This window comes from Carettochelys insculpta, chromosome 1, assembly GCF_033958435.1.
Source record: "Carettochelys insculpta isolate YL-2023 chromosome 1, ASM3395843v1, whole genome shotgun sequence".
NCBI classification, from domain to species: Eukaryota; Metazoa; Chordata; order Testudines; family Carettochelyidae; genus Carettochelys; species Carettochelys insculpta.
Genome location: NC_134137.1, coordinates 48,800,043 through 48,827,408, shown reverse-complemented (window position 1 = coordinate 48,827,408; position 27,366 = coordinate 48,800,043). Strand labels below are relative to the sequence as shown.

At 45.7% G+C, this 27,366-nt stretch overlaps 1 protein-coding gene across 2 annotated transcripts in view; it reads left to right on the top strand.

Moving 5' to 3' along the window:
* Positions 1–27,366, top strand: part of ATP8A2 (ATPase phospholipid transporting 8A2) — a 556,173-nt gene that overhangs the window by 31,473 nt on the left and 497,334 nt on the right. Inside the window, exons 3-7 of one of the 2 annotated variants that reach the window (XM_074985625.1) lie at positions 847–945; positions 10,404–10,449; positions 15,646–15,686; positions 17,957–18,030; positions 22,069–22,138. In XM_074985625.1, coding sequence (XP_074841726.1) covers positions 847–945; positions 10,404–10,449; positions 15,646–15,686; positions 17,957–18,030; positions 22,069–22,138 — 330 coding nt within the window. Of the gene's footprint in view, positions 1–846; positions 946–10,403; positions 10,450–15,645; positions 15,687–17,956; positions 18,031–22,068; positions 22,139–27,366 lie in introns of those variants that run through there. The other variant, XR_012644144.1, reaches the window with a different exon arrangement.

Here is a 27,366-nt window from a genome sequence, read left to right as displayed (position 1 = left end):
AATGGAGTATGTTAATTTATATCACCTGAATGACTTCAACTGTGCAAGCTCGAGAGGGAGAGAGAAATTTATAAGTAGTATAGTTGTCAAAATTCTGAGGTGGCCTATGATAGTTTTCCTTTGCAAAATAATGTTATCATTAAAAGGCTGGTATCTCAGGGCCTTTCAGAACTGTAAGTAGGTCCTATATAAACCTTTGAGAAGCTGAGAATCTCTACTTTCAGTGTTTATAAAATTTTCATTTCTAGTCCTGAATCTTAAAGATTTCAGTGATCCGGGGCTAACTATAGCTCTTCCTGTATACGCTATACTTTACTAACCTGGCCTTCGACATGCCGCGATAGATCCTCTGGAGTTCAATTTTGCTGCATCTGTGAAGACACAGCAAAACTGATCTCTGTAGGCTCAGCTGGCAACCCTGGTACTCCACACTATCATGTGAATTAAAGGATGTTGGCACGAGCCCAAAGAGCCTCAGTCTTCACTAAGGAACAAAGTCAGTCCTGATATGTTGATTATAGCTATGCTAATGATGTAGCTAGAACTGCGTATATGGGATTGACTTTGTTCCCTAGTGTAGACCAGGCCTCAGGTGGTGAGGAAGAAGGAAACATATCTCTGACACAATGTTTTTAATTGGTTTGAAAATGGCGTCTGTTTGAATCATCTCAAAGTTTATTATATCAGAATAAGACCTGGCATACATGGGGCAGTGTATAGGTGGGTCGATGAGGGTTTCATCCCTTATGCATGCTGCTGTAGTCCCATACATAAAACTCTAAACTTTACCTTGTAGGAAACACATACTTGCTGCAAAAAACACTTATTTTTTTAATTCCTTTACAGCAAATTCCAGATGTATCTCCAACAGGAAGATATACCACCTTGGTGCCATTGCTATTTATTCTAACTGTTGCTGGCATCAAAGAGATTATAGAAGACTATGTGAGTATAATTTATTTAATTTGGGAAACAGGAAGGCTTCATACCAGTGAATCACATACAGTTTTAGCAAATGCACCTCTAATAAGAGTGCCACAGTAATCATTCTTGGTGGATCCAGTGCTGAGATTTTTGCTTAGTTGTTACTCAGTCCTTAGACAGGAAGTAGCCCATTGGCTTTAAGAAGAGTTTTCCTGAGACAGGACCTGAGGAGCTGCTGCATTATCATTATTTAATAGTACTTTATTAAACATATTTATGTCTCAATGAGTGTTCTGTCTGAATTGAATGGATTTGGGCCGGTCTGTTGATGTAAAAGCTTATCTATAGTAGGAAATGCAGATGAATGTTGAACTGGGTAACTCAAATGCAGTATTAAAACGATTGGAGCTGCATCTGCTTGGATCAGCAGAGAATCTGCCCCCAATTCATCAATAAAATATAGGTTGTTTTATTGAGTGCCTATGTTTGAAATATTAAAATAACAAATTTTGAAAAGACTATACATATATTAACTGGAAATATGAGAAACATATTGTTCTGTACTTGTAAGAATAATTATACACACTAACTGGCCAAGAAAATGAATCTTTAATTGTAAATAGTAGCAAGCAAGATGGGGTATTTTCTCCTGAAGTAGTCATGAGTTCGAGTTTGGCATCCAGAACAGCAGCTTAGGTCTGGTCTTTAAAACCCACAATGCTAGAGCCTTAAAGTGGGACATTTTAATAATCAAAGAGATTAAAATGCCTGATTTGTTCAGCAGTAGTGTAAAACTTGGATAAATATCAGAAGGAAGATAGTGAGGGCCGTTGGCACATGACAGAGATTGCTATGGAACTTTCCAAAGTTTGGATAAACTTTGTTTCTTCTTCGAGTGGTCTCCGTGGGTGCTCCACAGTAGGTGTCGGGCTCGCCCCGGCGCCGCAGCTCGGAAATTCTTCAGCAGTCTCCGTCGGGTCGCGCATGCGCCAATGCGCGTTGGCTCTTCGTGCGCTTACGGTCACGTGTGCGATCCGGTCCCCGCCAGTTCCTTCTCAACCGCCAATGGCTGCAGATGGAATCCTCTCCGGCTCCAACGCCCGAGACAGATAAATCCTATTTTTTCTCATGTTAATAGTTATAATATTAATAGTTAGCAGTTATATAGTTCTTATAGTTTAGTTTACCTTGTTACAGTTCGTTTTAAAAGTAAAGACTGTTTTAAGGACTGCAGCGGCCGCCTCCGGGCAGGCCCGCTAGTTTTTGTCAAGCCTCCAAAGCCAACGGTTGCTATTGTTTAACGAATAGACTGTTAAGTGTGCTGTTAGCACCTAAGGACTCACAGAGTTAAACTTGAACAATGTCATCCCCCCGGCTTTAAGAAGTGTGAATCTTGCCGGGAGGCCATGCCTGCTTCGGATGGCCATAGCAGATGTATCCGGTGCCTCGGGGAGACACACGTTCCCCAGAAGTGCTCCCATTGTTCCAAGCTGACGAATAGGGCTAGGAAAGATAGAGAAATGAGGCTGAAAATGCTGCTCTTCGACAAAGCTCTTCAACCTGCCTCATCAGAGACGCTGCATACAGAGGGCTCTTCAGGATTGCACAAGAGGAAGGCTGCCTCTTTGACCTCCTCTGTGCAGAAGAAGAGAAGAGCTTCTCCTGCTCGATCCCTGCCCATTACCTCTGGGAGTGGGACGAGTGAAACGAAGGGCCCGTGCACGCTGGCTTCTTCTGCTGGTAAAGCCGCGGCGCGTGTACCCGCCCAAGGGCCTACAGTTACTAAGGAGACAGCGCCGAGAGCCGTGCAGGCACTGGACAGACTGGCACCGGCTACTGCGGCACCAAGTGAAGCACTCCCAGCGGAACCGGAAATGACGGCACCAGCAACGATGGCATCGGGAGCAGCGGAAACTAGCACGGCCCCTGCTATGGTACCAAGTCCACCGGCACTGATAAGACCACCTGAAAGAGCAAAAGCTAAAACAAAGACCAGGCACCGCAGCCCCTTCCCTGAGGTAATTGCGCTGCCTTTATCACCACGATCACCACCGGAGATTCGACGAGCAGCAACACCTTCAGCCTGCCACAGACGTCCATCTCCTTTTCTTCAGAGTCCATCTCATGGAGCTGCATGCTTCTCTCCATCATCTAGCAGAGACCCCTATGAGTATTCTCACAGAGGCTCCCCCCCTACGTCGGTGTCATCTCGATGGTCACGGCATTTTCTGCATCACCCTTACATCTTTGGGTCATGGTCCAGGTCCCCATCACCGGGCCCCTGTCCCTGTTGCTATGACCGCCACCATTATACAGGGCATCAGCATAGGAGGTCGGCATCTCACCATGGATCTCCGTCAACTCCTCCTCAACACCACAGTGCACAGCCTCCACCTGGGGGAACACCGCAAGTTTCCCAATCAGAGGCTGGATCAAAAGATTTTGAACCCCACCTCGAAGCTTCAAAAGGACAATCATATCAATACAGCCAGGATCCCAAGGAATTGGAGGAGAGATACCACAGTGATGCTTCCTCATCCTTGCCAGACGAAGCGGTGGTTCCTGGGGACATTTCTCTCCCAGATGACCTTAAACAATTCCAGGAGCTGTTCAAAAGGGTAGCTCAATCTCAAGACATTCAGGTGGCGGAAGTGCAGGAGAAGCACCACAAGCTCCTTAAAAATCTCAGGACCCCGTCCTCTTCTAAAATAGCTATACCATTGGACGATGCAATCATGGAGGCAGCCACTAATATATGGGAAACTCCTGCCTCCGCTCCTCCTACCAACAAAAGGGCTGACAAAAAGTACTTCGTTCCTGCTAAAGGTATGGAATTTTTGTTTAGTCATCCACAGCCAAATTCGCTAGTGGTCGAATCTTCTCATCATAGGTCCAAATCGTCCCAGTATAAATCTGGGGGACTGGACAAGGATATAAAGAAGCTGGATCTCCTGGGCAGGAAAGCCTACTCCTCATCTACCTTGTTGCTCCGCATGGCTAACTATGCTGCTCATTTGTCGAACCACAACTTCGACAACTACTCCAAACTTACTGCCCTCATGGACTTCCTCCCGGAGGATAAGAGGCCGATCCTTAAGGCCATTGTACAAGAAGGCTATGTGGCTTCTCGAGCGGGCGTCCAGATTGCATTGGATGTGGCGGACACAGCGGCCCGCACTGTAGCCACTGCGGTTGTAATGCGGAGGGAGTCATGGCTTCACACCTCCGGCATTCCCAAGGAGCTACAAATGAAAATCGCAGACCTTCCCTTTGACAAAATAAAATTATTTGCCGAATCAACCGACTCAGTCTTACACTCGAGCAAAGACTCCAGAGCGACACTTCGGACTTTGGGGATATACACGCCACCATACAGAAGGAAAAAGTTTTATCCTCAACAGTGCCGTTATGGTTACCAACTGCAACGTACCCATTTTCAACGGGGGTATGATCAGGGACGTCATCAACAACCACATTACAAGGGCCCTAGACGTCAACCTCAACAAGGCAATGCCTCCTCAGGGCAAAATACAAGACAGTAGGTTTGACGGGTATGTCGAGGGTCGCGAAACTAAGACCGTATCTCAGTGCCAATCTCAGTACATGTTCCATCACCGACTCAAGCCGTTCTACCCACAATGGAAAAGCATCACTTCGGACAAGTGGGTATTGGAGATTGTAAACACGGGGTACACGATCCCCTTCCAATCATTACCTCCACCAAATCCTCCCACTGCACCCCTTCTCAGAGACCCCTCTCACCTACCGGAATTAAGGCGGGAGGTGGACCACCTCCTATTCATAGGGGCGGTGGAGAGAGTACCAGAGCAATTTCAAGGCAAAGGTTTCTACTCCAGGTACTTCGTGACAGAGAAGAAGACAGGAGGGTGGAGGCCCATTTTGGATCTACGGGCACTCAACCAATATCTACGCAAACAGCACTTCAAGATGACTACAATGGCTTCAATAATCACGGCACTAGACGATGGAGATTGGTTTGCAGCCCTCGACTTACAGGATGCATATTTTCATATCGCAATTCATTCAGCACACAGGCGCTTCCTCCGGTTTATTGTCGGCACAGATCATTTTCAGTACAGAGTCCTTCCATTTGGCCTCTCTTCAGCGCCCAGAGTCTTCACCAAGACCTTAGCGGTTGTGTCAGCATACCTACACAGACAGAGTGTTTTCATCTTCCTGTACCTGGACGATTGCCTGCTAAAGGGAGCTTCCCAGGCAGAAGTATTACAGATGATACACATCACCACAAACACATTTACGTCACTGGGCCTCATCATCAACTTCTCAAAGTCAAAGACTGACCCCACACAAAATATAGAGTTTATAGGGGCTCAGATAGACTCTGTCATGTCAAGGGTATATTTACCTGATGCCCGTTTTCACGCCATCGAGTCTCTCGTACAGCTAATAACATACAGCCCCACTGTCTCAGTCCTAACGTGCTTACAACTACTGGGGCATATGGCGATCACCACGTTTGTGGTGCAAAACGCCAGGCTGCACATGCGAGGATTGCAGCATTGGTTGGCAACCGTATACAAACCATCAATCCATACCATTCACAAGATGGTGTCACTTACAACAAAGGCACGAAGGTCACTAACATGGTGGGTAGACCCCAAGAATCTACTAACGGGGTGCCCTTCTGCCAACCACAAATTACTGTGTTCATTACAACAGATGCCTCCCATACGGGGTGGGGGGCACACATGGACAACAAAACCACTCAAGGTTTATGGTCCCCCGCAGAGAAGACACTGCACATAAACATATTAGAGCTCAGAGCAGTGTTCAATGCGTGCAGGCATTTTCAGAATTATCTGCGCGGAAAAATAGTCAGCGTAAATACAGACAACACCACCACCATGTTTTATATAAACCGGCGGCGGGGCGGGGGGGGGGGCAGGTCTCGTATACTCTGTGTGGAGGCGGTCCGACTGTGGAACTGGTGCATTGCCAACAATATAACCATAAAGGCTTCATACTTACCGGGTGTCCACAGCGTCAAGGCGGACCAGCTCAGCAGACACTTTGCACCCACACACGAGTGGCAGATCCGTTCAGACCTGCTTCACCAAGTGTTCCGCAGATGGGGTTTTCCCCAGATCGACTTGTTCGCCACTCACGACAACAAGAAATGTCCCCGATACTGCTCCAGAGCGGGCATGGGACAGGGGTCTTCGGGGGACGCCTTCATGATCCCATGGAAGGGCCCTCTACTTTATGCGTTCCCTCCCATGACACTCATACACAAGGTCTTGGAGAAGGCCAAAAGGGAGAGAGCACGCATGATACTCATAGTCCCAACCTGGGACCGGCAACAATGGTTCCCACTGCTTCTACGCATGGCACAGCATCGGCCGTTTCCCCTACCAACAGTACCGGACATTCTCACACAGGCTCGGGGCTCAATACTGCACCCGCACCTGCAAAGACTCCGGCTACAAGCATGGTTAATCCAGGGCTCGGCACCCTAGAGACTACATGCTCAGAGGGAGTACAACAAGTCCTTGAATGTAGTCGGAGGACTTCCACCAGAAAGACTTATCAACACAAATGGTTGCATTTTTCCGATTGGTGCTCTTCCAGGCAGCTGACACCCCGGGACGCCACCATACCTATGATTCTGGACTATCTGCTACAACTCAAACAAAAGGGACTCTCTCTATCTTCTATAAAGGTTCATCTGGCGGCTATATCAGCGTTTCGACATGAAGAGGATGGATCAACCATATTTGCCCATCCTGTCGTCTCGCGCTTCCTAAATCTGTATCCCCCTCGGAAACCAATACCGCCGTCATGGAGTTTAGACTTAGTTTTACACACCGTCTCGGGACCGCCCTTTGAACCATTGGCTACGGTCCCCCTTTGACTACTCACCATTAAAACGACTTTCCTCCTGGCAATCACGTCAGCTTGCAGAGTGAGCGAGCTTGTGGCCATAATGTCCACACCACCCTGCACAATATTCTCAAAAGAGGCGGTGGTCTTACGTTTGCACCCAGCCTTCGTTCCAAAGGTCTCTTCAGATTTTCATATTAACGAACCAATAGTGTTGCCCTCGTTCTATCCTAAGCCTCACAACTTGAGCGAAGAGGCACGGTTGCACTTACTGGATGTAAGAAGGGCACTGGCCTTCTACATCGATAGAACTAAACTTTTCCGGAAAACGGACAGACTCCTGGTGTCCATTGCATCCAGGTCAAAAGAAGCGCTATCTTCGCAGAGGATTTCAAATCACATCATGTCATGCATAAGACTGTGTTACGAGCTTCGCAAGACTCCTCTGCCAGTTCCGCCAAGGGCCCACTCCACTAGGGCGATGGCGGCGTCAACGGCCTTCTTCAAAGGAATTGCGCTGAGAGATATCTGCAGAGCGGTGACGTGGTCTTCCTATGACACCTTCGCCAAGCACTACGCCATGCACAGGATGCTTGATGAGGATACACGCGTGTTGACAGCAGTCCTTTCACGGGCAAGCTGCTCATAAATCGGGTACCCACCTCCTTTTTCGGGGGGGGTTACTGCTGGGTAGTCACCTAGTGTGGAGCACCCACGGGGACCACTTGAAGAAGAAAGAGAAGTTACTCACCTATGTAGTAACGATGGTTCTTCGAGATGTGTCCCCGTGGGTGCTCCACTACCCACCCGTTCCTCCCCACTTCGGAGCTCTGTTTGTGTGTTTTTCAGAGACGTCCGGAGCGGTTGATCAGGAGCTGGCGGGGACCGGATCGCGCACGTGACCGTAAGCGCGCGAAGAGCCGACGTGCATCGGCGCATGAGTGACCCAACTGAGACTGCTGAAGAATTTCCGAGCTGCGGCGCCAGGGCGAGCCCGACACCTACTGTGGAGCACCCATGAGGACACATCTCGAAGAACCATCATTACTACACAGGTGAGTAACTTCTCTTTACACATCCAAATTTTGGTATTTTCTTTGAACAGAATCTTTGAATCTTTTGAAACTGATCCCTTAGTGGAATTTAGATTCTTCTGTGGGAAAACAACATGTTTTAGGAAAATAGCAACCAGGATCAGATTCAATATCTACAGTTTTCCTTTCCATTGATACAACACAGAACTGGTTGAATCTTCAGTAATTGGGGAAAACTATAGTCCGCCACAGAGTCCCTCTGAGAGGCAGTACTTCCCCCCTCGCAAGCACAGTCTGAATGTAGGTAAGAAACTTTTATTGAAAGGAAGGACGTAGCTTGGCATTAATTTGGGAAAACACAGCAAACAGGTGTCATGAACATAAATTTTGAATAAAAGTTCTACCCCCAAGTAGGGTGAGCAGTGTCCTTTTCCCGTCAGGTTTTTAAGTTCAGCAACCCAGAAGTCCTGTTCACACACTCAACCCTTGTCTGCATCCCACTCACAGTTGATATCCTGGTCAGTGCAGAGCTCAAGTTCATAGGTGTATTTGCATAGTTCACCTCCCATCCTGAGGGATAGGTAAATAGGCACTTCACTCGTGCCACTGCTTGGGCACTTGCTCAGTGTCTCTTTCTTGCTGGACACTTGATATATGCTTCTGTGGACCACCTGCTCTCCACTCTTGCCACTCATTCCTCAGCCAACTATCAGTCATGGTCTACTGCCACTTGCCTCTCTGCTCCCATTGCAGCACATCAGGCTTTTAGTAATTTTTAACTCTCTGCAGGCAGTGCATATACAGTGTCACATCTCAAGTGATTTCAGCTCTCTGCAATTTTTAGCTCTTACCAGGCAGGGCAGAAACCTAATCCTAACACATCTGATTTCAGCTCAGATTGATTATTTTAAAAATAATAAATAGTTTCCTCATGAAGCCTATTTAATTCATTCTTCATGAAGCGTGTGTCTGTTGAGGGAGGACCTTAGGAGGAGCCTCACTGCTGGCTGGGATACCCATCCTCACCCCTCTTAACTTTCATAGGGCTCTGGTGTTCAAGATGCTGGGGTAGTTGGGTCCTTTCAGCTGAGGGTGACCCCCTTATTCTTGCTTCTCCATGTTCCAGTAATGTGAACAGCATTGGTAATAGCATTTCACTACCCCTGAATTCAGTAGTGAAGTGATTTATAACCCAACAACAGCCAAAGTTGATTATTTTGAGCAATACTGCTGCCTACTGCATATCTAACCAGAGTGGTTGGGTGCATGCAAATACAAAGATGAAATCATTTCTAACTTCTTTCCTCTCACCCAGTAATGCACAACAAATTTCTCCCACCAGCATAATCTGTCCCAGGAATGATCGTCTCATATCTGAGAACCCACCTAGTGTAGACATAGCCTCCGTCTTTCCTTTTCCTAGTTTCATATTAGCAGCTCTTTATAGACTCAGAAGTAGCCCAAGTCTCCTTTAATTAGCTAGATTGCTCTCCTGCTGCAGTCCAGGGGGAGCTACACTCAATCTATCCACAGGAACACAAGGTGGTAAAAAGAATTCAAAGCCCAACTAAAGATATGCCTCTCATTCTTGTCACTTAATAGTTGCTCTCACTGCACACCTGTATATTCTTATACTAGTCAGGCTTAGACAAAACAATACCATGTTTTTAATTGAGATTAAAAGCTGCTGATTCAACTAGAAGTCCTGCAGCCAACTGAGCTAAATTAGGGAAAGTTTCCATTTCAGACACATGGTGAACAAGGAAGGGATATGGAAAAAAATTAAAAATGGAGGCAAGAGTATTTTCTCACATTATTTCTGAAAATAGTGTTCCCTAGCATTCTGATCCCTGCTCCCTATCTAGAAAGGAACCCTCATTTACTTTCTGAGTTAGGTATAAATGTACTCAGCACTCAAAGATTATAAGGTAACTTTCGGACAAATTTTGATGCCTGGCAAGTGTAGAGGAAATATTAACAAAGCAGGGGAGAAAAATTCCTGCTGACGTGAGCAAGAAAGTAGGGTTATTGTTGTCAAAAGTATCAGAGAGGTAGCCGTCTTAGTCTGTATCTTCGAGAACAACAAGAAGTCCTGTGGCACCTTATAGACTAACAGATATTTTGGAACATAAGCTATTGTGGGCAAAGACCAAAAGGTCTGTCTCCAGTTAGTCCTTGAATTAATTATGGCAGGTTTTTTTTCACTGTATGTTAAGAAGCTTTGACACAGAATCCGTGTAGGCAACACCCTCCAACTCCATCATATAGAATTATTCACTTGTTCTCATTACATTTTTGGAGGCAGCTTTTAAGTTGCTTTGTTATCTGTTGCTATTGAGCAAACTGCATGGCACATTTTCAACATAGTGAATACCGCCTTCTAATTTAGATGCAAAAAGTCATGTCTGTCTTCTGTAATTCTAAGCAAGAACACACGCACATATGATCTGACTTAATTTCCAAAAGAGAGGTCTCTGTCTTGTCCTTTACTCATCCTGATTTAGCTGTGTTCATTCAGCATGTGGGTTAGTAATATGGACGCTTCCTGAGTGCAATTAAATGTTTTTGTTTGTTTCGTGACAGAAACGGCATAAGGCAGACAGTACAGTAAACAAAAAGAAAACAGTAGGTAAGATCCTAATGTAGTTTCCTTTTTCTTTAGCTGAATGTTGTGCAGTAAGAATGGTCAGATGCAAATGTATTGTGAAGATTAATCGGTGTTTTAAAACTAATAACACATGATCTTCTGATTCTGTAAACTCTATAGAACTAGCGGAAAATGTACATGCATGACTTTGAATGCTAGATGATAATTAATCATTTTTAATTTTTTGTTTTATTATAAATGATAATGTGAAGAACTTGGCAGGTTGAGGGGTGTGGAGCTCTGGGACATATAGACTTCTGCTTCTCTTGAACCCGAAGGCACTAGTCTTATTGCATAACTGCATGGAGGCAGTGGTATTTGTTAATGCAAGCCTTACTGTTGCTATATCAGTTCACCCATAACTTACTTTAAAAAATGAAAAAAAAACATGAGCAGTGCTTTGTCTGCACTTAGTGTGACAGGGTTAGGGCCAGAGGGCTGCTACAGAAGGGGGGAAAGCAGCCCAAAAGGGAGAGAAAGGCCAGCTCCCTTGCCAGTGGGAAGTGGATTGCTGCAGGGGCAGTCAGGAGTAACTGGCAGGGAAATTGCCCAGGCAGATGAGGACCAGGTGGCTCCACTCAGAGGCCTGTAGGAGGCCGGTGCTGGGCCTTTGAAAAGTTGCCCCAGTTAGGCCATTTCTACACAGGCCACTTGCTTCGGAAGTGGCATGTTAATACACAGAGCAAAATATGCTAATAAGGTGTGGATGTAAATTCCCTGTGCCTCATTATCATAACGTCATGTGATTTGGAGTCTGGAAGACCATTCTTCCGGACTCCAAAGTGCTGTGTAGAAGCGCAGCCCTTGCGGGGCCTTCCGGCAGGATGTGCTTCTTCTGGAGGCCCCTTCTTCCCAAAAATGTTCGGGAATAAGGGGCCTCTGGAAGAAAGACTTCCTTCTGCAAGTCCCGTCCCCAGGGGCCATGCTTCTACATGACATTTTGGAGTCTGGAAGAACAGTTTTCCGGACTCCAAATCACGTGATGTTATGCTAATAAGGCATGGGGAATTTGCATCCGCGCCTCATTAGCTTATTTTGCTCTGTGTATTAGCATGCCATTTCCGAAGGAAGTGGCCTGTGTAGAAACGGCCTTTTAGAGGGTGGCTGGGAAGAGAGCACACCTAGGAACACTAGCTGTACTAGCTGGAGGCCAACTAGCTGGAGGCCAACTGGAAATGGGAGCCCAGATGAAGTAGCTGGGCTCCTACCCCAGAAAATAATTACAAGCCTGACTCCTGATGAAGAGCTGAGAAGAGGGTCCTTTGCCACATTGGAATATTTCAACTGGAAGCAAAATCACTGTGTTATAATTTTATTACTCTTAAAAAAAATAGCTTAGCTTCCAGAACAAAAATCACTTTGGAGACCAAAGACCTACAAGTTGAACCTCTCTAGTCTGGCACCCTTGGGACCTGACCAATGCCGAATGAGAGAATTGCTGGACCATGGGAGGTCAATATTGTCTAGCAGCATTACCAATACTTCCACTGCTTACTGGGCTCTTAAAAGACATTAGCTACGTCTACACTTGAAGCCTACATCAAAGTAGCCTATTTCGATGTGGAGACATCGAAATAGGCTATTTTGATGAATAACGTCTACACGTCCTCCAGGGCTGGCAACATCAATGTTCAACATCAACGTTGCGCAGCACCACATCGAAATAGGTGCAGCGAGTGAACGTCTACACGCCACAGTAGCACACATCGAAATAAGGGTGCCAGGCACAGCTGCAGACAAGGTCACAGGGCGGACTCAACAGCAAGCCGCTCCCTTAAAGGGCCCCTCCCAGACACAGTTGCACTAAACAACACAAGATACACAGAGCCGACAACTGGTTGCAGACCCTGTGCCTGCAGCATGGATCCCCAGCTGCCGCAGCAGCAGCCAGAAGCCCTGGGCTAAGGGCTGCTGCCCATGGTGACCATAGAGCCCCGCATGGGCTGGAGAGAGAGCATCTCTCAACCCCCCAGCTGATGGCCGCCATGGAGGACCCAGCAATTTCGACGTTGCGGGACGCAGATCGTCTACACGGTCCCTACTTCGATGTTGAACGTCGAAGTAGGGCGCTATTCCGATCCCCTCATGAGGTTAGCGACTTCGACGTCTCGCTGCCTAACGTCGAAGTTAACTTCGAAATAGCGCCCGACGCGTGTAGCCGCAACGGGCGCTATTTCGAAGTTAGTGCCGCTACTTCGAAGTAGCGTGCACGTGTAGACACAGCTCATGTCTCCTAATGCATTGCCTAAATGGCATCACTTATCTTTGTATATCCTGTATAGACAACATCCTCATTTTCTTTTTTCATACAGTCACAGCTCTTTCTAAAACACAAATATCCTAAGAATGTTTTAATGAGATAAAGAATCTGTGCAAAGAAACTTAGAAACAACAAATATGGTTTAATGTCTAAACAGGTGTCATCCTCTTTGACGCTTTTGTGACGATTCTCTTTCCCTAGGAATTTCTTTAATTAACGCAAACATTTTAGTAAGCAATCAGATCAGTTTTTAATAAGCATGCAAATGATCATTCTTCACTCATCATGGCTGTATCTACACTAGTCCCTTTTTTGAAGGGGGCATGGTAATCAGCCTGACCAGAGAATAGTAATAGGCTGTGTCTACACGTGCCCCAAACTTCGAAATGGCCATGCAAATGGCCATTTCGAAGTTTACTAATGAAGCGCTGAAATGCATATTCAGCGCTTCATCAGCATGCGGGCGGCAGCAGCGCTTCGAAATTGACGTGCCTTGCCGCCGCGCGGCGCATCCAGACGGGGCTCCTTTTCGAAAGCACGCCACCTACTTCGAAGTCCCCTTATTCCCGTGAGCTCATGGGAATAAGGGGACTTTGAAGTAGGCGGGGCCCTTTCGAAAAGGAGCCCCGTCTGGATGTGCCGTGCGGCGGCAACGCGTGTCAATTTTGAAGCGTCGCTGCCGCCCGCATGCTAATGAAGCGCTGAATATGCATTTCAGCGCTTCATTAGTAAACTTCGAAATGGCCATTTGCATGGCCATTTCAAAGTTTGGGGCACGTGTAGACACAGCCATAAAGAGTAAAGGCACTTCAGAGTAGCGCGGGCACTTTGAAATGCCCACAGCTACATGGCATGCTGGCACTTCAGAGTTTGACACTTCTAAGTTGCCATGGGGAGAATTAGCCTAATGAAGTACTGCGTAATCATCACAGCACTTTATTAGTATTCTCTGCTCAGGCTGATTACCACGCCTCTTTCAAAGAAGGGAGCTAGTGTAGACACAGCCCAGTTGTGTGAAGGTAATGGAAGTATCTCCTTACTTCAGTAAAGGTAAAGGGCAAGTATGCAAAAACCTAAAACTGTATACAGATGTAATAAGATTATTAGTAACCACTTTTGCATCTCTGTTCATGTCTTCCTCAACATAATAGAACCCTCATCTTTATTTTTAAGATCACAAAGGACACACATGAAGTTACGTACTAGTGGGCTGCAGATAATCTGTATCTTCAAGACTACCACAGGTCTTCAGTTTTGTAGGAACTTAATATCCTCACTGAGAATTTAGGAATGCCATAGCAAGAAAGCCTGAAGCTAAGTTACCTAGTCCTGTGGGGTTTAGCTTCAGCCCTGTGGAACTCAAAACTTTGCATAAATTAACTACCATCTCTGTAGGGATCTGCAGGAGTGGACTTTTAGCTGGTGTAACCTCCAATGACAAAAGTGACTTCTGGTTAACCGCGTTTTTCAGCTACATCAATTTAGGAAACTGAAGGTTGTGCTTTATTGAAGGTTGTAGGGTAGAAGTGACATGAATTTTTATATTTTAAAACCTGTGAACACAGTGTGTGTATTTTAGACTGACTTCTTCTCTCCCCACCTCCCACCCCTCTGTGGAGATTATATCTTGTTTTTTATCTTGGCTTCCTCGATTTGGCAATTGCATAGCTTGACTCGATGTATCTGCAGTCGACTGTAAGGTCTCTTCTCACTGAGGGAGGTTGATCGGAGTGCTTCTTCCATCAATCTCCCTTACTCCTCCACTGTTCCCTCACAGGCCACTTCCTTCAGAAGTGGCATGCTAATACAGGGAGCAAAAGGTGCTAATGAGGCATGGTTGCAAATTCCCCGTGCCTCATTAGCATCAAGTCATGTGATTTGGGGTCTGGAAGACCGTTCTTCCGGACTCCAAAACGCTGTGTAGAAGCGCGACCCTGGAGGGGGGGTGCTTCTGGAAGGAAGTCCTTCTTCTGGAGGCCCCTTCTTCCCGAAAATTTTTGGGAAGAAGGGGCCTCCGGAAGGAGGACTTCCTTCCGGAAGCCCCCTTGGGGCCATGCTTCTACACAGCGTTTTGGAGTCCAGAAGAACAGTCTTCTGGACTCCAAATCACGTGACATTATGCTAATGAGGCGCGGGGAATTTGCAGCCGTGCCTCATTAGCATCTTTTGTTCCCTGTATTAGCATGCCATTTCCGAAGGAAGTGGCCTGTGTAGAAACAGCCCTCATGAAAGAAGGAGTACAGGGGGTCGACTGCAGACCCCAGAGAGATCGATTTCCTGTGTCTTTACCAGACGCTTGAAATTGAACTCTGGGAGATCGACCCTGAATCTGTCTACTACTTGGTAAGTGTAGACATACCCCTAGATACATTCTCTGTGATGAGTGAAATCCAAAAGACAAAAGAACAAAATTCTAGATAAATAATTTGGTGTGATGAAATCATTTGTAACTTCTTTCCTTGTACCCAGTAATGCACAACAAATTCCTTCCACCAGCATAGTGTGTTTCAGGAACTATCATTGTCATATCTCAAATAGGAGATATGACTGCTATAGTTTACGGAAATGGAAATTGAATGAAAGTGGGCCATCTACTGCTCTGTGTAACATGTCTGCAACTTCCAGGAGTATTTTTGGTTGTGTAATGAACATCAGAATGTTGGGGGGATTTCATAGAAATAATATATTCTGAGGGCCAGATGGATTCTGCCCTGGGATGTGTGTGCCTGGCTCCGATTTATGCGTGCACTTGCACATACCTGAGGATGAAATTTGATCTCAGCTTCTGAAAAGTATTGAGGATTGTTTCCTTGCATATTAATTTGGACCCTGGCATATAGGCTTCTTGTACTTTAAGCTGTTCATCTTTCATATGTATTCTAATAATGAAAAATAAATGTTGATGATTTTCATTTCAGTTTTAAGAAGTGGAATGTGGCAGACGATTATGTGGAAAGAGGTAAAAAAGCCAATTTTTTAAATGTTTCAAGAAGATGTATTTGTGATGGAATGATTCCAGAATGGTACAGAGCCAACAACTCTGGAGTTTTACACTGTCTAACAAATCCTATGTGATGGAGGAATCATTGACTGATGTTTAGGGCAGCTTTTTATGACTGCTTTGCACTGTGGTAGCAACACAGAGCTCTCAGATGTGGGCCCTAGCCAAGATTGTGTCCCTTTTATCTGTTTTTTGAATTGCAGTTGTCCATTTTGTTACTTTTATAATAGCAATTGCATATTATAGATTTTACCATAAAGACCAGAATCCTGTGCTGTTTGCTCCTCTCTATCACATGGCTTACATTCCAATAAAAGTTGTTAGTTTCACTGTAGTGGCATGGCTATATTAAAATTGTTTTTAACAACTTTGTATGTTCCCAGCAGATCTATGGGAATTATTTCTTAGAAGTCATAGATCCAGATCTTCAAAGGTATTTAGGTTCCTTTGGTGCCTAAATATCTATGAAGGTCTCGGTCTTAGTGAAATAGTTGTTAAACTTTGGTAGTCTCTTCAGCCCAATCAATGAGAACTTTGCCTATAAAGAGTTTAGATTTTTTGAGGCCAGGTTCTACAAACTCTCAGTCACCAGGATAATCTGTCCAGGTATAATGAACCACTGTGAAGAAAGCCAGCACAAGGCTTAGGTATGGCCACAGAAATGTTGCTTAAACTCAATTTTTTGTTTTAGGATTTAAATTGGAGTTCAGTGCTGCATAAGCCTGGTCTGTCCTCTTTGCACAATTGTGAATTTAACCCCCGGTGAATGCTCCAATTGTATTTAATGAGATTTCAGGTCAGGCCTATGGCTCTTAGAGAATTTATTATAAATCTATACTTACCAGAAAGTCCAAAATAGCTCTTTGAGCTTCATTCTGATAAGTGATAAATAATGCACATCCTTAGTAACTTTTTGAGAAAGGCTTTGAAAACCACATCAGGAAATTAAACCCATACAATGCTATTTAAAAACAGTGAGGCTGTGATGGAAGCCAGCGAAACCCAGGAAATGTAAAACTGAGGTTGAGATGTGCCACTGCGTCTTACTGTGAATTAGAGAGGACATGTAAGGCTGAACAGGGTATGTTTTCACATAGTGTTACAGTGTTCACAGTATTTAAACAAAGATTCTTGAATGCAAGTATTTCTTTTTGAGTCATGAGGATTCCAGTTTATTCTTTCTTTTGTCATAATTCCTTTACAGTATTTAGCATGTTTTCCTTTGAAAATATTGGAACTGATTTTGTTAGAAGTTACTAGACTTGATCTTTCTGTCATTGAGGTCCACGGGAATGTTGCTAGTGACTTCAATGGGAGAAGGGTCAGGCTCGTCTTCTCCAGTGAACTTTACTGTTCTAATAAAGAAACATGCCATCTACTTTTGGAAACAGCTTGACAATTCCTGATGCTTTCTGACATTAGGATTATGTCTTGATATTCACTACCAATCCAGCAGTTTGTAATTTGTATGAACAACAAGAGATGGTGTGCAGGCCCCTAAATGCTTCCACTATGCTCCAGCATGAGAACTGTTAAGCACCTGCAACACCCATTGAAAATAATGGGAGTAATGCAGCATCTCTAGGAACAGGCCTTGGAACATCTAATCAAATGATGTGTGAGAAGTTTGTGTGGCTATATACTAGAGCACCTGCTGATGTTTAATCCTACATCTGTGTAAGCATCTAATGGGAGATGATAAGCAAAGAGTTCGAGTGAGAAGCAAATAGCAAGTTGCTGAGTAGTGAGAAAACATGGAACCAAGGAAGAAAAGGAACAAGAATAGGTCAGAGGAAGAGTAAAACAGAAGAGACATACAGATGAGGTAGAGACAAAAGAAAATATGAGAGAACTTACTTTTATCAGCTATCAAGAAGTGCCACTGCCTACAGACCACCTAGTTCAGCCAGTAGAAGGAGTGATATCTAAAGTAAGGAAAAATGGAGACGGGAAACTTACTTCTGAAGTTATGATTTGTATTTTTGTCTGTGATGGACACAGTTTCCCTACATTAAATGTGTGAAATGAGCCCTAATGTTGAACTGTAATCTTCTTAATGATATAAAGCCAGACTCAATTTAAAGCATCAACATAGATGTTCTTTGTGAGCTACGGAACACTTCCTCTCTTTGTGAAGGGAATAGTTAACAAATTAATAATCCACATGAACAATATGTGTTCATTTTCTCTTCTTCCCTGCTGCTGCACTTCTGCCCCTGTGTCAATAGGTGGCAGTAGGAGACATTGTGAAGGTCACCAATGGGCAGCATCTTCCAGCAGACATGATCATTGTATCTTCCAGGTCAGATATTCTGAATGGGTGTGACATGTTGCTTCTGCTGAACTGAGGTTTTAAGGAAATGACTTTTATCCTTAGGACATGTGTACCTAAAGATAACTGCCAGTCCCCTGTCTTCCTGGCAGTGTGAACTGGGTAGCAGTATTTCTGTAACAAAAAGATATATTTGCCTTATCAAGGAAATAAATGATTTTATTCAGTGCCACTCTCATTTCATTTAAGCTATGAATAACTTCTCAAGAGCAGCCAGGGAAGACTGTGTTCAAATTGATGGTGTTTGAAAGTGAGCTCACTGTTGCATGTTGGGAAATTGGCTCTGTCAGACTTGTAGGGAGAGGAGTTAGCATGACAAAAGCTGAGTACAGACAAATTGCTCAATGGTTTTCAAAAGGGCTGTCACTTCTAAAGAGTTTCCATTGCTTAATGAAAAGGTGCCTTTTTTTTCCTAACTTCAGTGTAACTTGACAAGCATGAGCTACCTATACAAAAGGCTTCAGGCTTCCTGCCTACTCAGTGAAGAGCCAGCACTTTAGTTTTATCATGAGAGAAATTCACTCAGGTCAAGGAGAGTGTAGAGCTTGTCAGCGTATGACAGAAGTACAGGGTCATGTCCTCACTGTGGTTTTTTTAACCTCAGGACTGATCCTATATGTTATGCATCCCAAGGTAAAAACACACTCCTTTTAGTGGTGAAGACAAATCTTCAGAGGATTTTGCAACTGAGTGATCTTCATGGTTTTAGTTTTGTTTCCTTTTATTCAATTCAAAAAAATCATCAGGTTCCCCTCACACTTAACACCTGCCCCCCACTGTTTGTGTCTTTTTCCACTGCAGAGTTAACTTGATTCATGTATGCTCAAGTTACTTCTTTTAAGTTAACCTAGCTTGGAAGAGAGCAGTCACGCTGCAGAATAACATTTGAGTTACTGTGTCCGCCATGTGTCACTGAAGTAGACTGTACTCTACAAACTTATCCATAACCTTGAGCAACATAATTACTTCAGCCTTATTCTTGGTGTAGACCAGGGAGCAGGAATCTATCTGAGGTGGAGTGTGAAATATGACCTTTTGATCTCCATGAACAGTCAGAGTGCCAGTGATACTTTTTAAAATCACTAGTAGTCCTACTTACAACAGCTTCATTAATAAGAGGCAGAGCTTTACCGTTTAGGTGGTGGTTCGTAGCATCAGCTGGTCAATTGTTAATCCACAGGTGGCATGGCTTTGAGCAAGCTTCTGGTTGCACGGGGGAGGAGATGTGGGGCTGAGCTCCCACCTCGCATGCTAATGAAAATCAGCTGTCAGGCCACTCTTGGCATTTGTGCCAGGGGTTGCTGACCCCTGGTGAGCACAGAGGAGGGCTTCTCTTGTCAGTGTAACACCATTTCCCATCTACATAAATTGGAGAAACTCTTCTGTTGGTAAAAGTAGCATCTTCTCTAAGTGCTGCAGTGCTGTAAGTATAGACAAGCCGTGGGACTTCTGGGTCTTTGCACTGTAGTTATGTGAACTTCTCTGTAAATTGTTTTAATGAATTATGGGAGAACTTGCCTGTTCTCTTGGGGTGTATGGGAGGAAAGTGTGAGGAAGACAATGGACTGTATCAGAACTTGTGGGGAACTAGCCTGCAGCCACACTATAAAGTGGTTTTGCTGGCAGCTGCCAGGGTTCCAGTCTCTGAAGTTTTAGCCCATACCCCCTGATCGGACAACCAACTTGTGTTTAAAAGCACCACCACACTTTGGTTAAGAACAAAACTTGAGTTATAATTTGAGTTAGCTCTACAGTGAGGACCAGCCTTAAGACTGAAGGTCTTCTCTTCACCACTCAGATATCAGAAAAGGGATCTTGTGGGTATTCTTCTCTGCAGTTAGCAATAGCCACAGGTCATTCTGATCTCCAGGCCTTGAAATTCCATCCTGGAAGGGAAACAGATGACTAACCTTCTGAGTTTTTTTTTTCTGAGCTATTGGCCTACATTTCCTGCCCTGCCTTTACTTCCTGTCTCATTCTTGTGTCAGCAGGAGAAGCAATATCTCTCTGGTGGAGATATACAGCAAATGGTAAAAATGAAGATCTGAAATTTCAGAAGTGCCTAGAGATTTGGGTTGCTGCAGTTTTAGGGTACCAGGTGAAATTCCATAAGGCATCCTGAGGGTGTCCAGTAAGTCTGGAAAATATTGTCCATTTAATCATGGTTTGTTAATACATAATTAATTCTGACATTGTAAAAGTTTAAAAACAAGATTTATTTAAATGAAAGCCCCAAATTATTATTGATTACAAATAGCCAGGTCGTTCTCAAATATAAGTGCAGGTGGGAAATACAACCACATACTAATCATAATGATAATTTCCGGTTCTGCAGGATACTCATTCCACCTTTGGATTTCTCCTCCAACATTTTATATTTAAACTTTCTCTCCCACTTATCTGCTTCATTGAGATTTAAATCTTAAGCTACATAGGCCAAATTATTCGCTCAGTATCACCCAAAGAACTCCACTGATGTCAATGAGGTTACACTGTTGTAATTGAGGGTAGAATTTGGCCCTCTGTACACAGTGTCATTTATGAATTACCTTGCTTTTAATACTGTCCTTTTGTTGTGCTTTTGCTTTTACCATGGTTGCTTTATGTACATAATGTTTCTTTGAGATGATGATACTAAGGAAAGAGCCCTCAGTTCACCAGAAAGCGTTGCATGCTCTGCAAGGATGGATAGCTTGAGCTGTGTATGGTATGTAGTGTGTTACGTGCTTCTGTGTGCATGTGCATAGGTACATTGTTTTGACTGTTAAAAATAAATTAAGGAGTCGTTCTCATTATTTTGCTTGTTCACATAAAGATGACATTCAAGGGATCTTACAGACAGAGGAAATTCTTAAGGCAGAAAAAAAGACCAAAAGCAATTGAAGATCATAAATCTAATTTACATTGGGTACAAAGACATTTTTAGGGATATAGACAAATGTGAAGATCTGTGTATAAAATCTTTCTTGGCTTCTGATACAAGTGCCGCTTCTGATCTATCATCTAGATTACACAACCAAAATATGGACCTTTGTGGTTTGTGTACAAGAATCTGTAGTATCCATTGGATTTGATCCATTAGTTTGACCAGATATGGGAATCTGGGAACCTTTGTGCCAGCTCCTATTGTCTGAAATTTGAAAGAATTTTTTTTTTCCCCTCTGGAGAACACATATATCTCTCTGTGTATGTTTATTTGTTTATAGCTGCATCTCACCCATACTTAGCTCTCTCCCGCCTTTGGACAAACTGTTTCAGCCAGGAAGATGAGTAATTTCTGTAATCAAGGTTGTTTGAGGATATGGAAGGGCACACACTCTCTTGACTCTAAATCCAGTTTCAGAAAGCTTCTCTGTGGCTCCAGCCACAGGATGTCTGCAGGGTAGTCGGTGCAAGTTTGGGGAGCACTAGAATCAGAGGAGTGGAACATTGATACTCTCTGCTGTCCTTACAGCCATGGCTTTTTGGTGAATTACATGAGCAGCCCATAGCCAGCTTTGGCTCTTTGGGGAAAATATACAAAGGTATGGAGGAAGCTGGCGCTTAACTGTCCTTAGTATCTTTGAAAATCATTTTGTAATGTTGCTATTTTTTTCAACATTCTCACCAAACAAAACTGAGAGAAAAATTCTAGAAGGAGAACTTATCAAACGTGAAATTGCTGTTTTATTAAATAATGTAAAGAACCTCTGTTTCAATTCTTTAATGTTTTCTGGAAGTGATGTGTATTTATGTAAAACCTCCTTGTTTTTGCTGGATAATATGTACACTGATTGAGATAGAGGTGGATTTTTTTTAAGAAATCGCTCAGGACCTTTTGTAGGTGATTTAATTTTCAAAAGGATTTTTTTAAAAGCAGCATGCAGTGTTATATTTCCTCAGAACTGAACTTTTTGCCATATAGCGTACTGAGAATAGTTATAGTTGGGTACTTTTAAAGCACAAGTAAGGGACAATGTCATCTTTATAAAATGGTTAATCATGAAAATTTTGTTGTGCTTTCTGCAGTGAACCTCAGGCAATGTGCTATATTGAAACATCTAATCTTGATGGGGAGACTAATCTTAAAATACGACAGGTAAAATCACATTTATTTTGCTAGTGTATAATTTTAACCAGGAGGGCTCGGAAGTCCCATTTAGCAGTTGGGAAAGGGATTTGGGGGTGAGGAGATCTGGATTTTAAATGCAGTGGTATAACTCTCTTGACTAGTTATTTACATTCACTCTGTCAGTTTCTGGATCTGTTGCGTGGAAGTAATACTTGCTGTACAGGTATGTTGAAAAGATAAATTAGAAGTATCCAGTGGATCTAAACATGAGAATGGACATCAGGAAGATTCTGGCTATCAAGCTTATGCCTAGTGTGGCCTTCAGCAAATACTTATCTTCTTCTTCGAGTGGTCCCCGTGAGTGCTACACAATAGGTGTCGGGCTCGCCTGGCGCCGCAGATCGGAATTCTTTTAGCAGTTTCTATTGGATCGCGCATGCGCCGACGCGTGCCGCTCCCTTGCGCGCCCCCGGCCATGTGCGCAATCCGGTCCCCACCAGTTCCTTCTCAACCGCCATCGGCTGCAGACGGAATCCGCTCTGGCTAAAGCCAGAGACAGATAAGATAGTTGTTTTTTACGTGTAGTTCATTTGTTTGTCACTATTATGCAAAAAAAAAAAGAAAGAGAAGAGCATATTAGATAGCAGAGAGAAGAGGAACGAAGGAGGGGCAGACAAGAAGGCTGTTAAGCCGTCTGCTGCCTGAAGGCCGTGAATGTTATTTTGGGTTAGAAAGCACTGATTAGTGGCTAAGTACCCTATTAACAGTAAAGACTCACTGCGATGGCTTCCTCAGGGTTCAAGAAGTGTGAGTCATGCCGCGAGGCTATGCCGGCCTCAGATGGGCATAGTGAATGCATTCGCTGCCTGGGAGAGTCTCATGTTACCCAGAAGTGTTCCCACTGCGCTAAGCTTACAGCCAGGGCCAGGAAGGACAGAGAAATGAGGCTCAAAATGATCTTGTTTGATAAGGCTCTCCAGCCTGAACCGCCGGAGAAGCCTCACACAGAAGGGCCCTCTGGGTCGCATAAAAGGAAGGCAGCCTCTTTGACCCCCTCTGTGCAGAAGAGGAGGAAACTCTCCCCAGCTCGATCCTTGCCAGCGGTCCCAGCGACCAGGACGAGCAGAACGCAGAGCCCCCAGCCGCGAGCTGATAAAAGCGGCAGCGCAGCAGCGCACGTGGCAGAGGCCGAGCCTCCGATTATACAACAGGCAGCATGGAAGGCACTGCGAGCGCCAGCACAGCAAGCGCCGGAATCGACGGCGCCGACAGCGCAGGGGCACCCGGCAAGGAGCCGACCGGCGCCGGAGGAAGCTACCCGCACGGCACCGCTGTTGACGGTGCCAAGTGCGGTGCTGACAACAGGGCCAAGATCCCCGGCACGGGAGGGAGCGGCGCCCAGCCCGCAGGGGAGGGGCAAGGCCAGAGCTAAAACCCGGCACCTTAGTCCATCCCCAGGCAGGGCTGCGCTGCCCTTATCACCCAGCCCCACTCCCGAGATACACATGCTGCACCGCCGGGCTGCAACTCCACCGGCTTATTTCAGGCCTCCCTCTCCGTTCCTCCAACCAATTTCACCATGGCTCAGGCCACCTTCACCATTTTTGGGCATGGATCCCCTTGAGTACTATCACAAACTAGCTTCACCACTGTCAGTGTCGTCGTGGAGATCCTGTTCTCCCAGACATCATGGGTACATTCCCCGATCGTGGTCCAGGTCTCCATCACCGGGCCCTTGCCCATGTTGCTATGGTCGTCCTCATCATGTTGAACACAGACACCGCAGGTCTAGATCCAGGGGCAGGTCCTCTCCTACCACTCGTCACTACTCCCGTGTACACTCTTGCTCTGGGACAGGAATGCAGTTGTCCCAGGGGGAATTAGGTCCAGAATCCCGAGACTTCTCTTCACAGCCCACCAGGGAGCAAGTATACCACCGAACTCGAGAGGCAGAGGATTTGGGGGAGGTTTACCCCAGCGGTTCCTCCTCATCCTCCCCAGATGAGGCCATGGTCCCCGGGGATGTCTCCCCTCCAGATGACCTTAAACAATTCCAGGAGCTGTTCAAAAGAGTAGCATTCACGCAGGACATTCAAATAGCAGAGGTGCAGGAGAAGCACCATAAACTCCTGAAAAATTTGAGACCCCTGGCTTCATCTAAAATCGCTATCCCACTGGACGAAGCCATTATGGAGTCAGCCACTAACATATGGCAGACTCCGGCCTCTATTCCGCCTACGAACAAGAGAGCGGATAAGAAGTACTTCGTCCCAGCCAAGGGCATGGAGTTCCTCTTTAGTCACCCACAACCCAATTCTTTGGTGGTTTAATCGTCCCAGCAGAGGTCGAAAACGTCTCAGTACAAATCAGGGGCGTCAGATAAAGATGCTAAGAAACTAGAGCTGTTCGGCAGGAAGGTCTGCTTCTCCTCTACCCTATTATTGTGAATGGCAAATTACGCGGCACATCTATCAAACCATAACTTTGACAATTACTCTAGACTCACTCATCTCATGGATTCACTCCCAGAGAACAAGAAGCCAGTGTTAAAGGCGATTGTCCAAGAAGGCTACGCGGCGTCGTGGACGGGAGTCCAGATTGCCCTGGACGTGGCGGACACAGCAGCACGTTCAACAGCAGCAGCAGTGGTAATGTGTAGGGAATCCTGGCTCCAGACGTCCGGTATCCCCAGAGACCTACAGGTGAAGATCGTGGATATTCCCTTTGATAAGCAAAAGCTGTTTGCGGACTCAACCGACTTGGTCCTCCACTCCAGCAAAGACTTGAGGGCCATACTTAAGACCTTGGGTATTTATACTCCCCCATACAAGAAAAAGAAGTTCTATCCTCAGCAAAGACGCTATGCTTACCAACCACAGCGCGCTCAATATCAGCGAGGCTAGGACCAAGGGCGCCATCAACAGCAGCAGCAATACAGGGTCCCCAGACGACGCTCTCAACAAAGCCGTACACCCTTGGGACAAGCCCAGAGACAGCAAGTTTGACGGTTATGTCGAGGGCTGCACTGTCAACACCATTGCTCAATGCCATTCTCATCTCATGTTCTATCATCGCCTCAAACCGTTCCACTCCCAATGGCAAAAGATCACCACAGACAAATGGGTGCTAGAAATTATAGCCACGGGTTTCACGATCCCCTTCCAGTCACTTCCACCGACGAAACCTCCCACCCGGCCTCATCTCAGGGACGCTGCCCACGAGGTGAGGCTGAAGGAGGAGGTAGATCACCTCATGTTCATAGGGGCGGTGGAAAGAGTGCTGGAACAATTCCAAGGGAAAGGTTTTTACTCATGCTACTTCCTAACAGAGAAGAAAACAGGAGGCTGGAGGCCGACTTTGGATCTATGGGGCCTCAACCGTTACTTGCGCAAGCAACGCTTTCGGATGATCACAGTTGCCTCCATACTTACGGCACTGGACGATGGAGACTGGTTTGCAGCCCTCGACTTACAAGACGCTTACTTTCATATAACAATCCACCCGGCACACAGACGCTTCCTCCGCTTCACAGTTGGCGGGGAACATTTCCAGTACAGGGTTCTTCCGTTCGGCCTATCCTCGGTACCCAGAGTCTTTACCAAAACCCTGGCAGTGGTATCAGCCTACCTGCATAGACAGGGGGTGTTTATTTTTCCATATCTGGACGACTGCCTACTGAAAGGGGCCTCAAAGGCAGAGGTCCTACGCATGATACGCGTCACTGCGAACACATTTACTTCCCTGGGCCTAGTTATCAACCTCGCAAAGTCAAAGACCGAACCCACGCAAGATATAGAGTTCATAGGGGCGCGCATAAACTCTATCGCAGCAAGAGTATACCTGCCCGACGCCCGATTCCGCACCATCAACTCCCTGGTGCAAGTCATGACGTGCAGCCCCACGGTGCCGGTCCTAACGTGCCTGCAACTGTTGGGGCACATGGCAGCAGCGACGTTTGTGGTACAGAATGCCAGGTTACACATGTGAAGCCTGCAGCATTGGCTGGCAAGTGTTTACAAACCGGCATCCCACACTGTCCACAGGGTAGTGTCGCCCACGACGGAAGTGCACAGATCCCTAGCGTGGTGGGGAAATCCCAAGAATCTGCTCGTGGGGGTGCCTTTCCACCAACCACAAATTTCTATTTTTCTTACTACCGACGCCTCCCACACAGGATGGGGAGCGCACATTGGCAGCAAGGTGATGCAAGTGCTATGGTCCCCTGCGGAACAGACACTGCACATAAACATACTGGAGCTCAGAGCGGTGTTCAATGCATGCAGACATTTTCGGAAATACCTACACGGCAAAGTAGTCGGGATCAATACCGACAATACCTCCACTATGTTCTACATCAATCGACAAGGAGGGGCACGATCCCGTGCGTTATGCGCGGAAGCAGTCCGATTGTGGAACTGGTGCATCGCCAACAACGTAACGTTGAAAGCCTCGTACTTGCCTGGCGCCCACAACGTGAAGGCAGATCAGCTGAACAGGCGCTTCACACTCACGCACGAATGGCAGATCCTCTCCGACCTGCTGTGGCACATATTTCGTGCATGGGGGTTTCCCCAAGTCGATTTGTTTGCCACCCAGTACAACAAGAAGTGTCCCCAGTACTGCTCCAGAGCAGGAATAGGGCAGGGGTCCCTGGGGGATGCATTCATGATTTCATGGAAGGGCCCTCTATTCTACGCGTTCCCCCCCACAACGCTTATCCACAAGGTTCTGCAGAAAGCCAGAAGGGAGAGAGCTCTCATGATACTCATAGTTCCAGCTTGGGACCGACAACAATGGTTTCCCTTGCTTCTGCGCATGCCGGATCGTCCACCACTCCCCCTATCGGTGGCACCAGACTTACTCAACACAGGCTCAGGGGTCCATAGTGCACCTGCACCCTCAGGGACTATGCCTACAAGCATGGTTAATCCATGGCTCAGCGCCTTAGAGAGCACATGTACGGAGGGAGTACGACAAGTCTTGGAGTGTAGCCGAAGGGCCTCCACCAGGAGGACTTACGAACAGAAATGGACACGCTTTACAGCCTGGTGTTTCGCCAGACAGTTAGCTCCCCTTGACGTTCCCATAACCATAATACTAGAATACCTATTGGACCTCAAACGAGACGGGCTTTCTCTATCCTCAATAAAGGTCCACCTCGCTGCTATATCAGCTTTTCGGCATATAGAGGAAGGGCCCACCGTATTTGCCCACCCTATTGTCCCAAGGTTCTTGAAGGGGCTGGTAAACCTGTA